The 17,742-nt window shown below is 41.2% G+C and overlaps 1 protein-coding gene across 3 annotated transcripts in view; it reads right to left on the bottom strand.

Moving 5' to 3' along the window:
• Nucleotides 1-12,248: 12,248 nt before the first annotated feature.
• DLC1 (DLC1 Rho GTPase activating protein) overlaps nucleotides 12,249-17,742 on the bottom strand; it is a 206,540-nt gene continuing 201,046 nt past the window's right edge. For all 3 annotated transcript variants that reach the window (XM_051965913.1, XM_051965915.1, XM_051965916.1), the window contains 3 exons: nucleotides 16,122-16,339; nucleotides 14,404-14,577; nucleotides 12,249-13,863 (listed from right to left, as the gene is read on the bottom strand). In XM_051965913.1, coding sequence (XP_051821873.1) covers nucleotides 13,743-13,863; nucleotides 14,404-14,577; nucleotides 16,122-16,339 — 513 coding nt within the window. In that variant the 3' untranslated portion in view covers nucleotides 12,249-13,742. The remainder of the gene's footprint in view (nucleotides 13,864-14,403; nucleotides 14,578-16,121; nucleotides 16,340-17,742) is intronic.

The following is a 17,742-nucleotide window of genomic DNA, read 5'->3' as shown; positions in this document are numbered from 1 at the left end:
AATTTCAAATTGCTTTACAGATTCGTTACACCAACTTATAGCTCCACCAAAAGTCTGTTACTGTGTTAGTTTTTTAATAGAGTTCCTTACATTTGATGTTTTCCCTTTTTTGGTCAACTTTTGTCAATCTATGAGGTAGAACATTACAGTTTGTATGTTTCCAGTTATTAATGATTTGGAACATTTTTTTAAATCCCTTATGAATTTTTGGGCGATGCATTTTTTCATGTGGCTGGATTCTTCTTTTGAAAACTGCTAGGTTATCCGTTTTCTTGACAATTTATTAATTACAGAATTTGCTCTTGTCATATATTTGAATTGATTATATTGAAAAAGATCTTTATTACAGATAATTGATGCAGAGATTTTTCTCCAGTCAATTGTTTCCCAACTACACACTCCATAGCTCTAAAAATAGTTGTGTGAAATAGTTGCTGGAATACCATACACAACAGCCATGTTTCTATCAGTCAGAGCTTTTGTTTCTAAGAGTTAGAAATTAATTGAATTAAAGTTAGAGTTTGAGCTTTCTCAAGACTTCCCAAAAGCTTTCTGTTTCTCATCAAGCTGGCTCTCTGTCTCACATGTTTCCCCATCCCCATTCAATATGTTTTCATTAGAAGAGGGTAGTATCTCATATGAAGACTTTTCTCCTCTCCTTGTCTTATCATTTGTGCATAATATATAATACAGGAATTTTATTTATTATCTTCAAGTGAAATCGAACTATTCATGGCAATTTTGGTTTCAATCATTTCCCTATGTTTTTGGCTCTATGTTTATTAAAAAGAACCCAAAGCAACATATCTGAACAATTGATTTTATCAACAAGCATTTTATTAATTGCTTACTTTGTGTCACACTGCCAAGCCCTGAGGATACAAGGAGAAGAAAAGAAAAAAAAAAAAAACCCAAACCACTCCCTACTCAAGCAGTTCAATCTAAACAGGAAGAAAGCATGCAAACAGTTATGTGCAAATATTATCTATCTACAAATTATATAGTTTATGGGTGTGTATATGTATAATGTCTATATTTACACACACACACACACACCACACACACACACACACACACACACAGAGTCTGTTTTCATAGCAAAGAAAATTAGCAAGTTCCTGTGGCTGGTGTGGGTAGCCTCTGTCCATGGTCCTGAGTTATTACTAAAAGAATAGCCATCATTTCTAGGTGAGATTATAGACTTGAAAAAAGGAAATAGAGGGAAGCATACATATCAAAGGAGAATAGGGATTAGGAAAGACTCCTGATAGAATGTGATACTTAGCTGGGATTTGAAAAAAGCTAGAGAATAATTTGTCCTTAGTCACTTCAAGACACTTAGAGAATATTGCTAAGTATCCAGGTGACTTCTAAAACCAGGCCTCTGCTGCCAGATTATTTCCATGTTAGAGCAGATTCATGTCATCAAGCAAGGATGAGGGGAAATCTGGGTTTTCTGGGAAACTGGAAACAATAATGAGGAAAGCACAGAAACAGAAGCTTTAGAGGGAAGAATGACTCACGGGGGATTTTACCCACAGAGGAAGGATACAGATGGGAGAGTCAAGGATCAAAATTCCAAGTGGCCTGCCTGACTTTTCCTTGATCATAGACACCTTTTATAGTCAACTTCCCAAAATATAAAAAATACAATATCTATCCACATTGAAAAGTTGGAAGTTGGTGTCTTCTTCACCAGAAAATAATAAGTTCAGAAACGTCTCTTCTAGAAGGGCTTCTCTCTGTCTCTGTCTCTCTCTCTCTCTTGCTTTTTTCCCCTCCCCTCCTCTCCCTCCTTCCCTTTAGTCCTACCATATTGGACTAAGAAGGTCCTCCCCTTTGGCTAATTGAAGAGAAGTCATAACCCCATCCATGTCCATGACTCAGTGAACATTATTATAGTGGTAGGAACTAAGTGTTTCCTATAGTCTGTTTCCATAGCAGAGAACATTTGCAAGACGAGGTGAAGGTTTCAGTGACTAGTCTTGCTAATCTTTGTTCATGATCCTGGATTGTCTCTAAAAGAATGACTGTCCTGTGTCTAGGTCAGCTGAGTCCTTTGAAAAAGCATGCATGTATCATTCATGGAGATGTACATTTCTATGTTCAGCCCTTTTGACCTTCAAAAGAAGTTTTTGTAATGCCCTTCCCACTTAAAGACGTGGGTTTTATCCCAATATCAGCCTCTCTGACTTTATTCCATAATAAATTCATGCCATTTTCAAGCACAATGATCTGTGCTATGTGCTAGGGATATTTAGCAGGAACTTAAGCATGAAGGAGAGGCAGTAATGATATAGGAGAAAGAACAGTGGATTTAATGTCACAGGGATTTACTTTGGAATTCTCCCTCTGACAGCTGCCTATACTCGTCTAGGATCTAGATGGTTTAGCCTTAGTAGACATTATTTTCATTACTTGTAGAAGAAAAGGGGTAAACTTTAAGGTTCCATCTACCCCTCAGTCTTAAGTAGGATTTAGAAAGGCTTTGAGAAAGAGATGTGGAAGAAGTGAAGAATTTTGTGGGCCAGAAAGAGTGCCTTCAAGCCTGAGGAATAGTATATGTGAATGCTCATAGGTGTGGGAAAGTACAAGACTAGTTTGGAGAATAACTTAGAGCCCAACTGGGCTGGAAAAGAGAATATATGAAAGTAAATGGAATGTTCCTTGGAGAAATTTCTTTGCAAGCATTTCTCATCTATGGTTATCATTCCAAATGAACTACATGGATTTTCTCATTTTCCAGTATTTTTTTCTGGCTTTATGATTCTTTCTATGGGATGGCTGATTCTACATTAGAGTTTCTGGGCAGGCCCTAGAGAAAAGCTATTTTCTCTGCACATCTCAGGTTCCTGAAGGATAAAGTATTTTTTGGCATCTGCCTTGTTGGCTGATTTTCATGGGAGGCTAACCCATAAGGAATTCCTAATTACAGTCCATTCCCATGTTGCAACTGATGGAAATGAAAGGCAGATTACTTCCCCTTCTCAAACTCTAGTGGCTCCCTGTTACTGAGATGATCAAATATAAAAATCTTCTCTTTTAAGGGGCTAGGTAGAAGAGTTATGAAAATTTGGAGAAAAAAGCCAACAGCTTAACTGAAGAAAACAACTTCTTACAAATAAATTTAGTGAAATAAAGACAAATACATGGAATAAAAGATTGGGTAATCTTTTGGGATAAAAAAAACACTGTAAACCTTGAATCATATATAGATATAGATATAGATAGATAGATAGATATAGATATAGATATATGGGAAACAACTAGTTTCCTATGCCTCTGGCTTTCTCATTCTTTGAGAATAGCAAGTTAAGAAAAAGACAGCTTTTAGATCAGCCTGCTCCGTAGGAAAATAGCTAATGATTTGCTATGGGGTTGAACCCAGGAAACCCTGATGATGTAGTTTTTCCTTAAGAAATTGTCATACGCAGCAAATAGATCAACCCTCAGACCTGGATTCTGGATGATCCCCTTGCTTTCTATTGCCTGCTAAGGGTATTTCCCACCCTGCTTGGCCCTTAGTGTTATGATATTCTACTGTTCACAAGCACCATTTTTGATGCTCAAGATCACAATCATCCTAGCCTCTTTCGTGTGGGGATCAGAAGATTAAGTGGCCACGGGCTTGTCATGGAGCACATCCAGGACAAGGCAGTCCATCAGCTTGGCTTGTAACTGGTTTGGCTGAGGAAGAACTTGCCTCCTTCTTTTCTCCCACAAAGTTGACACATACCCCTGTTCTTCCCTTCTGAGATATTACCAAGAGGACTGAGCTATTTTGCATCTATTGCTGCTTCCTGTCCTGGAATTGGACTCTGATTTACTAGATTTGTCTCCATTTCTTTTAAGGAATACAATTTTCATGGTGTGCTTGATAATGAGGTCATTAGGTGACACAAGAGGGAAATGGAGATGTAATTTCTAGCCATCTAGGTAAGTTGTGGATGAATGAGTAGACCTAACTCCATTCATCTTCTATCCAATAATTTCTCTTTTATGGAGAGTCCCCTGTGATTCCTTAAGAATTGTGAGGTCCCAGGAGAAGGAGGGTCTGGATGCCCAGTCCCATCTATTTCCCTTTTCCTGGTCTCTGTAGTACCTTCTGCAGAAACCTAGTTTCTCATGGTTCTCTAGTTCAGATGAACTACATAAAGTTTCTTCTTTTCTAGCCATTTTTTTCTGACTGTCACTTCCTCACCTCACTCCCCAGACTCAGAGTAGAATGGCCCACACCAAAGTCTCTGGGCAGACCAGGGAGAACACCTACTTTGTCTTTGAGAGATCCAAGATGGGCACAGAGTTTGTGATAGCAATTATTGTGGTCATTTTAGATGGAAGTCCAACTTTCAAGGAAGCTACAGGATGAAATCTCTCCTTGCTATCCTTTGTGCTGATGGACTACACAGATCTGTTTAGCTTCTCCGAGCAATCAAGAGTTGATACAGAGGGTGACAGGTATCAAATGGACCTGCTGGACCTTGTTATAAGCTACCATCTACCAGCATGTCGGGGCTAGCAAAGGGAGGAGAGAATTAGGATCCACGTATAGGAGGAAGTAGTCTAGGAAGTATTGGGAAGTGAAATCACCCAATATGGGGAGGGACTTTTGGCTTCCTCCCTTACCTGAAAAACCATAGTTTTTTAGTCAGGGGTGATGCAACAAAGTGGTGTGGGGGAAGAACAGGAAGCACAATCATTTTATAATATTTGGATGGATGACCCCCTTGCCTGAATCAACTACTTGGTGGCCAATTACTGAAAAATTCCCTACTTCTATGCAAAGATATGATAAAGCAGATGGTCTTATCCACCATTGAAGCAAATATTTGCTGCTTTTGGATAAAAGATCTTGTGGTTTTGTCTAAAAGAATAGCTTCTACAATTGTAAAATTACTTTGTCTTTTTTTCCTTTAATCTCTGCCCTTGAATGGGGAATCTCTTCTTATCTTGATAATAACTCTTACCAATTATCTTCCAAATGTTTTTATTTTCTTCTTTGGCTGATTCCTTTTTTTTTCCTCTACTATTTTTTTCCCTGTAAAATGCCTTTCTTGTCTGTCTCAAATTGCTAGAGAATATTATCATTTGGCTGTGTAGTGGCTTGAAAAGTTAGAGAAGCACCAACTCTATATCCCAAGAATCTAAATTTGTTCCATCTGACAAGTAGCACCAGTATCCTGGCTCATGACATTCTATATAGGAGGCCCAATGTGGGTAAAAGACATGGGAGATTTGGAAGAGGAGAGAAGGAGGAGCTCATGGAGAATCCCCTTAATTTTTTTCCTGTAAAAATGAGGTATAATTTTAATATATTTAACATCTACTGATCATCCTACCATCTAGGGGAGGAGGTTGGGGGAAGGAGGGGAAAAACTGGAACAAAAGGTTTTGCAATTGTCAATGCTGTAAAATTACCCACACATATAATTTGTAAATAAAAGGCTATTTTTAAAAATGAGGTATAAGATTCTTAATTGAGAGAGTTGAGGGAGACACGCAGTGAAAGGTTCCAGGAGTGAGAAGGTTTGGTAGATTTGCTGTGGGGAGAGTGGGAGAGTGAGCCATTAAGGGTGATCTCTCTTGGAGTCATGGAGAGAGTTGAATGCAGGTGGATACCAAGGGTATTCAAGGAGGATGAGCTTCTCTGGTGTGAGGGCTTGCCAAGTTGTTCTAGGTATATTGCTAGTGTTACACCTTGAAAATCAAACTTTTTTAGTAAGTCACTTGGTTGAGAGGTTTAAAAAATTGGTAAAACTGGAAAGATAGTGAGAGCTACATACAGCCTCGAGCAGAGTTAGAGGGATGGGAGGGGGACAAGGACATTGGGGATCTTGGGTCAAAGGCAAAAATGGCCAGACTGGTTAAAAGAGGTTAGAAACACAGGGAGAAAGCAGAGAAGATGCTGAGAGAAGTGTGCAAGGGTGTACACACACAGACACACATTCCCCTCTACCTAGTCCTCTTGGTCTTACTGCTTCCTGCACACAGATTGGTACTGCCCCCTTTGTCCTGGCAGGGCAAAGAAAAACTGACCTGGAAAGATGCTGAGGGAGGGATAGGAGGAAGCAAGCAAGTGAGGGGTCTGGGAAGAGATAGTGATTTGGAAAGGAAGGAAAAGAAATAAGCATTGATTAAGTACTTACTGTGTGCCAGATGTATTAAGTGCAGGGGTACAAATACAGGTAAAAAGATTAATGATTTCTGGGAAGAGAGAGACGTGGTGGGGCTGGAAGGGTGTAGTGGGCAAGGCAATGGGTGCTCCGAGCATGGTTTTGTCAGAAGTAGGGCCTGGAGATTGGATTGTCCCTGCCCCTTCAGAGCCTGGGAGAGTATTCCTCCCCAATCCTCCTCCAAAGTCCAACTTTTCTCCTCATCAGACAGGTGAGGAAACTGAGGTACACGAGGTCACACATTGAGTAAGTTACAAGTAGGGCTGTAATTCAGCTTTTTTTTTTAATTAAATTGTGGATGCTTTGATCCACATTGAATCTCCATTGTTCTCTCTCTGGATGCTGATAGCACTTTCCATTACATTCCAATTTATCGGAATTGTCTTGAATCACCTCATTGTGGAAAATAGCCAAGTCCGTCATATAATCTTGCTGTTCTCATGTACAATGATCTCCTGATCCTGCTCATTTCACTCAGCATCAGTTCCTGTAAGTATCTCTAAGCCTCTCTGTATTCATCCTGCTGGTCATTTTTTACAGAACAATAATATTCCATAAAATACATATACCACAGTTTATTCAGCCATTCCCCAACTGATGGGCATCCACTCGGTTTCCAGCAGAACTCGGTTCTTTTAATTGAGGAAGGCAAGAGATGGGATTGGCCGAGAGCTCATTCCAACCTTCAAACAGCCATCGTTTCTGATTATTTCCTATTCAATGTTGCCACTCTGTGGCCTTCGATTGCATTGCACCCTCACTGTCTCACAATGTTAGCAGATGAATTCCTTCCATGGGATTGTCCTGGAGGGGAAGGGCTAGCCTGAGCCCCATTGCTGGCTGCTGTATGTCCCAGAGGACCCATCACAGGGCTGGACTTTGGGGAAGAGCACTCAGACTGGGGGGTCAGCAAGCCAGTCTGAATGACACTGATTCATCAGAAATTCCCCTTGTACTTAATCAGCCTTTCTTCATTCTGTCCCCCTCGTTCTCTGCCTGTTTCTATGTAATCCCTTCTCTGCACAAAGGGAGGATCTCGAGATGAAAGTGGAATTGTCATTTTCAGTTACAGTTTCAGCATCATTGCTGAAGAACATCTCCCTTGACCAGAACTCCTTTCTGGCTTCCTTCAGCTTCTTCGTTTCCCAGGTCCCAATCTCCATCCCTCATCTCAATAAAGCCACAGTTCTAGAAACTGACTTCTCTTCCTATACCTGGTGCCTCTGAGGTAAGAAGGGCCGGAGCCAGGGGAAGTAATACCTTCCAGGTGAATTGTGGTCTTGCTAAACTCCCAGGAGAGAAGAAAAGTGCTGTATTTGAACTCTTCAGGAGACTAGGTTAGAATTCACAGATCAGATGGCCCCCTGAATTCTCTTGTTTTGTGAGATTGAGTATATCCCCAGCTGTGGTGGAGACCATAAAGGAGAGTATATAGAACTCTAAAGCATAGACCAAAGCTGGTTCCCTTCTCAGTCATGACCTCCTCTCCAAAGGACTTGGGGTCTGTTTCTAAACATTCATGTCTCATGTTTGGTACCTTTAGCAAATTAACTGGAAACAGTAATAAAATTATTTTTAAAGTGGAAAAAAATAGAAATGTATTAATATGTGTATTCACATACATTTACCTGAGAGTAAACTGAAGACAAGTCACAAAGGAGACCTTGGGCTTCTAGGACCTTGGGACTCCTTTTCCTGGTCAGAAATGTATAGAACATTAGAGGATTTAGCCCCTGATTTGTCCTTTTGGTTGTTATTGTTCAGTTGTTTCATTCTTGTCCAATTCTTCATAATCTCATTTGAGATTTTCTTTTGCAAAGATACTGGAGCAGAAGCACTTCTCCAGCTCATTTTACAGATGAGAAGCTTGAGGTAAAAAGAATTAAATGGCTTTTTCAGGCTGTTTTAGATTGGATTTGAACTCAGGAAGATGAGCCTTCTTGATTCCAGGTCTAGCTCTCTCCCTTTTGCTTTACCTAGCTGCCCGATTGGTCCTAGCAAATATTCCTTAGCATTCCTTGAGAATTTGGCTTAAAATTTGAAGCCAAAATGTTTACTGAAGCCTTTGGGTTGAAACTATATTTAAGACAAGCTATAAGGCTTGAGCCTGTGATTTCATTGGCAGAGAGAACTTTCAGGTGAGGAAATGCCTTCTACCGATACAGATTGTGCATTTTCTTAAACATAGTCTTCCCTCATAGAGTCAACATCCTACTCGCCACTGACTGCTACCCTCCTGTCTACAAACATATCTGTGTCTCAGGTCCACCTTCAAAAACTCCTGTCCTACATCTCTTCCCCTTTTATAGCTAAATGCCTGGGAAAGAACCAAATACACTCGGTTCCTGACGGCCAAATCCACTGGCCTTTGCTCAGTCCTCATCCTTTTGGGCCTTTCTGTGGCCTTTGACGTTGGGCCATTCTAGTATCTGGCCTGATGCTGCCTTCGTGATCTCCTTCTCTCCTAATTCTCCTCCTCATCTGACCACCGCTTCTCAGCTTCCTTTGCTGAATCCCACCCAATTCCTGCCCGCTCACCGTGTGTGTGCTTTCCAAGGCTCTATCTTCACCACCTTTTGTCCTTCCTCTGTGCTATGATTCTGTCAGCTCTTTGATACTAAATTCTTGTCTTTTTCACCTTCTTTCTCGACTCTTCCCTTTCCCCTGACTTCCATTTTCACATCTACAATTGCCGAAAGGATATCCCAAATTGGATGACATTTCCAACTCAGTAAATTCAGTTGGTTTTTTCCCGAATCCATTTCTTTTTCCTAACTTCTCTGTCCCTGTGGAAGGTAACACCATCCTCCCAGATCCCCCAGACACAATGCCCTCCTTAACTCCTTCCCTCCCCCATCAAATCTTGAGCTCTGTTATAATTTTGCCTTCAAAATATTTCTTATATATGCCCCCTTCTCTCCTCTGACCCTGCTACCCCTCCTTATCACCTCCTACCTGAACTATCATTATACCTGCTGAGGGAGATGGGGGGCAGTGATCTGTTTATTTTAAGTTCCTCCTTACTCCAGGTCACCTCTACACAGTTGTCAACTGATCTTTCTAAACCTCAGGCCTGAGCCTGTCCCCACCCTAATCAACTCCAGTGACTATTACCTTCAGGAGAAAATATCAAATAATAATTATTGGTATAGCCCTTAATATGTGCCAGATACTATGCTTTATAAATACTGTATCTTTTAATCCTCACAACCATCCTAGGAAGTAGTTGTAAAATTCCCATTTTACACATGAGGAAACTGAGGCAAACAGCTATTAAGTGACTTGCTCAGGATCACAACAGAGGTTGGATTTGAATTCTGGTCTTCCGGACTCCAGGCTCGACAAAAGGCTCTCTTTGATCAGACTTGCCAGCAAAACGACATGTAGAATTATCAAGCCACAATGCCAGATGCTCATCGGTATTCGCCATTATCTTTATCTGCATTCCTTCAGAAATCAAAGGGAACTATTTTAAGCTGAACCATGGACAATCAATCACTGGGACATGTTTGCATTGCTCTGCAAGAAACCTTGGACTTAAGACTATTATATATGTACAGGACTTAGACTACATATGTACAGAAGAGTAGCTTTTTTGATTTACAAAATGTTGACAGTATTATTTAACAATACAAAGCTGTAAAACTGTAGAAATTTGTTTGCGTTGAGGTTGGGGGGGGGGACAGCTCTCTTTGGCTTTTAAAGCTCTTTATAATCCAGCTCTTTTCTAACTTTCCAATCTTCTCTCACACTCCTTCCATCCAATTTCATCCATCGTTCTCTGATGCAGTGATAATGGCCTCCTTGCTCTTCCTTGTACATCACATTCTATCTTGAGACTCCTGGCCTTTTGTATTAGCTGTGCCCCATTCCTAGAATGCTCTCCCTCCTCATATCCTCTGGTTTCTCTGGCTCCTTCAAGCTCCACATAAAATCCCACCTTCTCCAAGAAGCCTTTCCTATCCTCCTCAACACTAAAGTGTTTCTTCTGAAATTACATCTAATTTATCCTGTATTTATTTATCATACAGAATTGTTCCCCATTGGATTTTATTGGTTTTGTTGTTGTTGTTGTTGTTGTTGTTGTTTTGTTTTGTTTTTGTCTTTAAAAAAAAAAATCTATCTCAAGAGTTTAGCAGAGTACCTAGCACATAATGGGAGGTGGGGAGAGGAAGAAGAGGATCAAGTATTTATTTGTTTTTTTTTTTTTTTTCTGAGGCAAAACCTGCCCAGGGTCACACAGCCAGGAAGTGCTAAATGTCTGAGATCACATTTGAACTCAGGTCCTCCTGAATTCAGGGCTGGTGCTCCATCCATTGTACCACCTAGGATCAAGTATTTATTAAGTACCTACCATGTGGCAGGTTCTATACTAAATGCTTTATGCACCACAGTTTATTTAATTATGTAATCATGTTAAGTAAGCATTCAAGAAATACTAGTTGATTTACACTTTTTCTCCCAGAGCAATGAAAGGTTAAGCGATTTGCCCAGGTTTGCATAGATAGGACTTAATCCAAGCCTTCCTACCTCCAGAGCCAGCTCTATTCACTACATTAGATGTGTTTTATATTAAAAATAACTAAAAATATAATCATAAATAATGTTAAAGGAATTAGACTAGCATATATATGTCAGATATACAGTGCAGAAAAGCACACTCAGGAAAAACGCTAACAGTGGAAGGGGATAGTGAGAGAAGGGAAGTGTTGATCATTCAAAGATTCTGCAGGTGAGATTTGCTGTTTAACTTTTTTTAAAAAAAGAAGGGAAAAAAAGCATATCTTTGAGACAGTTAAGTGGTCCAGTGGGTAGAGCACCAGCCCTGAAGTCAGGAGGACCTGAGTTCAAATCTAACCTCAGACACTTAGCACTTCCCAGCTGTGTGACCCTGGGCAAGTCATTTAACCCCAATTTCCTCAGGAAAAAAAATAGTTAATTCTTTTTCTAAAAGCCAATGGAATCAACTGGCTGATTGTTGATTGCATATATGAGTGGGGGCTGAAGAAGTTAGTAACTCTGAGAATATGTTCAAGCAATCTTATAGAACCTTATGGGTTCTCTTTTATATTTAACTTGATGTATTCTGAAGAGGAGCCCACCAGTGTCATCTGTGCCATCTGTCATCTCCAAAAAGGTCAAGAATTCCTGTCTTAGAGGACATGACAATAAATACTATTTGCTTTATGACCCACCCTCCAAATAGTCTTTCTAAAGGAAGGATAAAATGTTTAGCGACTGTCTCCACAAGGGTATCTGTTCTACAATCCACTAAGAGTTTCACAGCTCAAATGGAAGAGAGCATCTGTGGAGAGGACTCACTCCCACCAGATCCTGGGCTGGTCATGTCAGAGTCCTACAGGGTCTCTGAAATGAGATCCACCATCACTCAAAGTAGTTTGATCTAACCACTGGACAGGAGGGAGAGCAGGGTGGCAGGTTAGAGTTCTGTCAAATGCCCCTTGTCCACACTGAAAAACATATCTGCTGATGCCCCAGAGAGCTCCAGTTCAAGACACCAGCTTCATGGGGAGATTATGAGGATCACGGTTTGCCAGGAAGGCTTTTGCCATGGAAAAAGCTGGACTTTTAAGTGGAAAGTGGCTAAAGACCATTTCAATTCTCACACTGACCAAAACACTGTGTGATTTGGACCAAGTGACATGATTTCTCTGGGGCCGTTTCCTCACCTGGAGAATTAATAAGTTGGGCGTGGTGGCCCCTAAGAACTTTTCTGGCTGTAAATATGTATTATTGTTATTAAATATTTCTCCCTCTTGAATATTTATCTCGCCAAATGTCAACGAGAAAGGCCAGCTCAAAGCAAAGCCCTCTATTTTAGACAAACAGCAGAAACTGAAGTTCATCTTCACTATTCTTCCTTTCTCAATTTCCCCAGTTACTCCTCAATTTGGAGACTATATCCTTCTTTCCTTAGGCTCCTGAGCACGCTCCACCAGGCCACTACTCCCTTTGGATCGCATCCTCCAAGCTGATGATCCTAGTGGGATAGGGTTTTTTTTTTTTTTAAAGACTTGAATTATCAGGGAAAATGAACAAAGGCCAGACTGTCCCTCATGTTAAACATTTAATAGTGCAATTGTTGATTATATTCTGTACAGTCATTCATAGCAAGTTATAAACCTTTTCTTTGTTCAGTCACTTCCATGGTAATCATGAAAAGCTTTATTTACAATAAAAGGGAAAAAAAAACACAAACATGTTGAGCTGAGGTATAAAACCCAAAGACTGATGTATAAATACAAGTCTATTTTAAATAATACTCTGTATCATGCGTTACTTGTGTTACTCAATGGGACGGTATGTTCAACATACAATCTTCCACGTAAGAGATTTTAGACGGAATCTACAAGATCTAGGAATTCACAAGGAGCACGTGGTCCGGAGCCCTGACGGCACTCGTGGCTGAATCCGATCCGCTCCCCCCCTCACTCACACACATCCACACACACAACATGAAGTTTCTTCATCAAGAAGTTAACACTGACAACGGTAACTGAGGCACGCAATCAGCCAGGTACAACCCTTCCTGACATGTTCACTCACAGGTGAACGTCCCATGCTGATCCTGCCATGACGGAGGAAGAGCTCTTGGCCAACAGAGCTCTTTGGAATACAGCCTAAACTTTCTGGAAACCCAAGAGATGAAAGAACCGAAAATGGGGTATATCAGAAAGTATGGCTCTCCTGATTTTAGCTTTGGAATTAAGTCTTCATCTTTATTTTAATCTGTGCTCTTTCTAAAACAAATCAAAAAACCAAAATGCTTTTATTGCTGGATTCTGATTTTTGTGATTTAAAGCCAATCAGGAGAGAGAGAGAGAGGACCTTCAGTGTGGGATTATCTACGGTAAGAATGAATTCACTACAGTACAGAAATGGGATCGTCAGAATGAAACATCTAACAGACATGGATGGAAGGGGTCCTTTCAGGATGGAATCTCCCATACTGGCTCTCCTAAATAAAAAGGAAGGAAAGGGATTCACTGGAGAAATTTACAGGACCCCCTTACGCACGAAGGTTATCCCACATTCCTCCCTGGAATAATACAATTTGAAATGTTTCCCCAATTTTGGTGGCCTGCCAACCTAGCAGAGCCCATTCCCTGGATCTGCTCTGCATTCAGTCATGGGACATTCACCCACACACACATCTTAAGGAAACTCGTTTTTCATTGCTGGTGTCAGAGACACCCTCCATTCCCAAAACAAACAACAATAGTCCCTCCTACGGCGGCTCTCCTGTCCTGCTTGCCTGGGTCCAGTCAAGGGCAATATCCCAGGAGAACAGATTCTCTTCATTTTATTCCCTTTAAGAGTCCTGCTTCGCAGAAGCAATCTCCACCTAGTACAACTTCTGTTTTTCCACAGGGCCATGTGTTCCAGTCAAGATCAGCTCTTGTGTGGTACAGCCATTGTAGATCACAGCCCAGATTGGTTCCTGGTTTCTGGTTTAATCCATCCTGCCCAGGATCGGCCCATTTATTTCTAAACAAAATTCTCGGCGGTCTCGGGCCAGATGCAGAGTCTCGGCCTGTAGGTGTGTCGTCACCTGGATTTCCCATCTTTGGGATCCGTGCTTGGACGAGTGAAAGAATCTCGGATCTTCACTACTTCAGCTACACACAAATGTCCAAATGCCTTTGTGTACCATTCTGGTATGTGGCCCCTAAAGTGAAGGGACAAGAAAGGTGATGGGACTTCAGAAGTCTGGATTCATTCCCAACAGAACACTTTATTACTCTTATGATTCTAAACTTAGTATGAAGATAATTCTATGAATATGTGTGCATATATTGGATTACTTGTCATCTGAGGGGTGGGGAAAAGGGGACAAATTGGAACACAAGTTTTGCAAGGATTAATGTCAAAGAATTATCCATGCCTGCTTTGAAAGGGGGCATTAGCCCCCAATCAGGGGAGGATGAGATGGGGGGGAAAGAGAAAGCTTTCCCAGAAGGCTTCCTTTTTGTTTCATGAGTTCCCAAACCTCGTTACTAAAGAACACTGGTCAAGCCCTTAGAGCTATCTAGCAAAAAGGTACTCTGGATTGAGCAGAGAACTCGGGTTTTCTGCTTTCACAATTCATGAGCAATGATCCCCAATGGGAAGATCTAATGAAGGAGGTCAAGACGCTTCATGTCATCAAAACCAGGTCTGGTTTGACCTCTGCCCCTTCTCCCCCAAGGGCTGGGACACTAGTACGTACCTCAAGTCACTCCGGCACAAGTAGGTGAGCTTGGATCTCCCGGACCCACAGGGTTCAACCAGGTATCGGGCCAACAGCACGTTTACCCGTACCCCAATCACAGGGGCCTGGGCGTGATCCACGGAGGTGAGCAACAGCATGCAGGCCCCCCTGGGCAAGTTGGTCCTCCATGTTCTGTGGAGACACAAACTTTGAACCTAAGAATGGTGATTGCAATAACCAACAATTCCCTTGATTTTTTTTTTAAACCAATTATCAAACTTTACAATGATAATTTCCTAGACATAATTTGATTTAGATTTGGCTTATGGGTCTAGAGCAAAGATTCTTAAACTATAAATCACACATAATTGAATGTGGGAGTTATAAAAAATTTGGCAATAGTAAAAGGTATCAAGTATTCTGCCAATATTCAATTCTTGATGCAAAAATAAACAAGCCTATTACCTCATTAGTATGTTAGTATGTAGATTTACTTATGTCTTTAATAAATGGTGAAATTATATGTATATCAAAGAATTATTCTAAAATAAGTTTCTTCATGATTTATTATCAGTAAAAAGAAAAAAATAATAGCCAACAACCCTGGCTCTCTTTCAGGGTCTGTAAAGTACTCTACATGTTAGGGCACCGGGCCCCATAGCAGCCCTGTGAGCAGAATCATTTGTTTACAAATGTGGAAACTGGGCCAGCCAGGTGGTACAGTGGACAGAGCACCTGTTCTAAAGTCAGGAAGACCTGAGTTCAAATCTGGTCTTAGACATTTAACACTTCCCAGCTGTGTGACTCTCGGCAACTCACTTAACCCCTCAGCAAAGAAAAAAAAATGTGGAAACTGGGGTTTGCAGAAGTGGAGTGAGTGGTCCTGGTGCTGCAGGAGGAGGCACACAGGTGGGATTCCTGACTCCCAGCCCATCAGTCTACTAGGAACAGTAGCTCACCCACATAATCACCCCTGCTTTTCCCCTGGTCCTCCAGCTTCATGGAACCCCTCTCTCCCTCCCAGTTCATCCTCTATACTGCTATCAATAGACTTTTTTCCCCTCCAAAACCAGATCTAGTGGTTTACCATCCATTCTAAAATTCCCTGTTTGACTTTTTAAGGCTTTTTCTGGAACTCTCCTACTTTCCCAAGCTTCTTTTACCTTATTGCTCTCATCAACTCTGGTCCAGAGACCTTCTCCATGAAATATGCTATTTCTCTACTAGAGCGTCTTTGCCCTGGCTGTCCCCATCCTGGAGATGCTCTTCCTCCTCAGCCCTAGCGTCAACCTGCCTGGCTCCCTGTGAGTCCCACCTTCCCCAAGAAGCCTTTCCTGCCCTTCCTAGAAGGGCCACGTATTCCTTTCCTATATAGTCTGTACAGAACAGAGATTAAGACTGTACTGTGAGGTTCTCGGCACAGGGACTCTCCTTCCTCCAAAGCACCTTCTCTGGAACTTAGAGTATTATAATGTTGACTAAAGCCCTGAGAGCTTAAGCAAATTACATGGAGAGGAGGTGTCCAAGGTAGACGGGTCTTCCCGTCCCTCTCCTGCTCCAGACTGCCTTTTGTGGAAAGTGGCTCTGTACCCCAGGACGTGAGCTCCTAGAAGGCAGGGATCACCTTTCTGTCCCCAGAACCTACATGGTGGATGTTTGATCAATGTCCTGAGACTTCACTAAACAGAAGCTATTGTTCCTACCAGGCTGTTTGGGCCTTCAGGGGGGACTCTCACCTCAGCACCACGTGGTCCCTGGCAGGATGGGGCACCATACTACTCCGGACAAACTGGTAGATTTCCGTCTGGCTATCCAGGACTTCAATCACTTTGGCATCCAAGAGATCCGGATCCCAGATATGTTGCTCCTTCAGGAGGCGATTTAAAACGTCCTCAGGTTTGGCAGGGACTTCGATTGTCGACTTCCACAGTCGGAGTGGGGGTCCTTCACTAACCTAAATAAAACACAAACCCACTTGTTACTGCTGGGGACCCTTACGCTCAGCCAAAGTTAACAGAAATGGCAGGTCTGTAGGTAAGGAATTGAGTGCATTCAGATCCTCAGATCCTCCTTTCCCCAGGAAGAAGCAGACTTGGTAAGCTGACAATTCATTAGTTTTCCCACAGGAAATAATAAGGCAGTGAGAGATAAAGTAAAGTTTCTACCTGGCAGAGAAAAATTCTAGTGAGGGAGTAACTAGAAATTATGAGCAGAAATTAGGTCCTGAGATGATCACTAGCATTGGACCAAAAAGCATTAAGAATTAAAGAGTTCTGTGGATAGAACACTAACCTTGAAGTCAGGAGGATCTGAGTTCAAATCTGGTCTCAGACACTTAACAGTTCCTAGCTGTGTATCCCTAGGTAAGTCACTTAACCCCCATTGCCAAAAAAAAAAAAAAAAAAAAGTTCCTTGCTAGTTGGTATAATTGAGTTTGAATCCCATCTTGGCAACTATCTGTTTGTACAACCCTAAGCTAGTGTATTTATTATCCTCTCATTTCAATTTCTATAAACTGAGATTAAGTATGGTTTTTACCTATAAGGATGATCGTGGGAATTAAATAAAAATCTTCAAAGTGCATTATAACCTTTAAAGAGCTAGATCAATATCTGTTATGCTCACTGACTGAAAATATACCTCGATGATTCAACAGAAAAGAGATCAAAGGAACATAATCTTTGACTAATGATATTAACATAATGTTAGTTAAAAGGAATCTTAGAGAGGAGCAAATCCAAACCTCTTATTTTACAGTTGAGAAAATTTTTCTGTCTTGCTCATGGTTAACACACAGAGAAAAGAGCAAGCCCAATATTTAACTCTGGATCTCATGCTCCCAATATTAAGGTGTTCGGCTTAATTCTGGGCACCACATTTCAGATATGATGTTAATAAATCATAACTCCTCCCTGGCAGGGGATTGGGGACTATGCTGTTGAGGTAAATAAGTCTAGAGAAACTCATCCTAGCTATCTTCAAGGAGCCAAAAAATATGTCAAATGGAAGAGGGATCAGATGCATTTGACTTGGTCATAAGGGAAGAATCAGTAGCCAGGGGTGAATGATGCAAAGACACAAATTTTGTCTTTAATATAAATTTCATCTCAAAAAGGAAAAAAAAATTACTAAAAAATACTTCCTCAAAGTCACTCGTCACTTGTTAGGGATGCTTTTGAGGGAAGTTAACACTGGACCAGAGTTTCTAAAACTTGTTTATGTACTTGCCCCTTTAGTGACTGCTTCCAGGAACATTCAGCAGCAAGCTGAGCAAAAACAGGACAGAAAAGCTATGAAAGTTTAGAGAGATGCTAGCAGAACATTAGACTGATTCATCTAAGGCTAATCTAAAGATTG

Source organism: Antechinus flavipes, chromosome 6 (assembly GCF_016432865.1).
Source record: "Antechinus flavipes isolate AdamAnt ecotype Samford, QLD, Australia chromosome 6, AdamAnt_v2, whole genome shotgun sequence".
Classification (NCBI taxonomy): Eukaryota; Metazoa; Chordata; class Mammalia; order Dasyuromorphia; family Dasyuridae; genus Antechinus; species Antechinus flavipes.
Note: the sequence above shows the minus strand (reverse complement) of the source record. Positions and strands in the feature narration are given on the sequence as shown.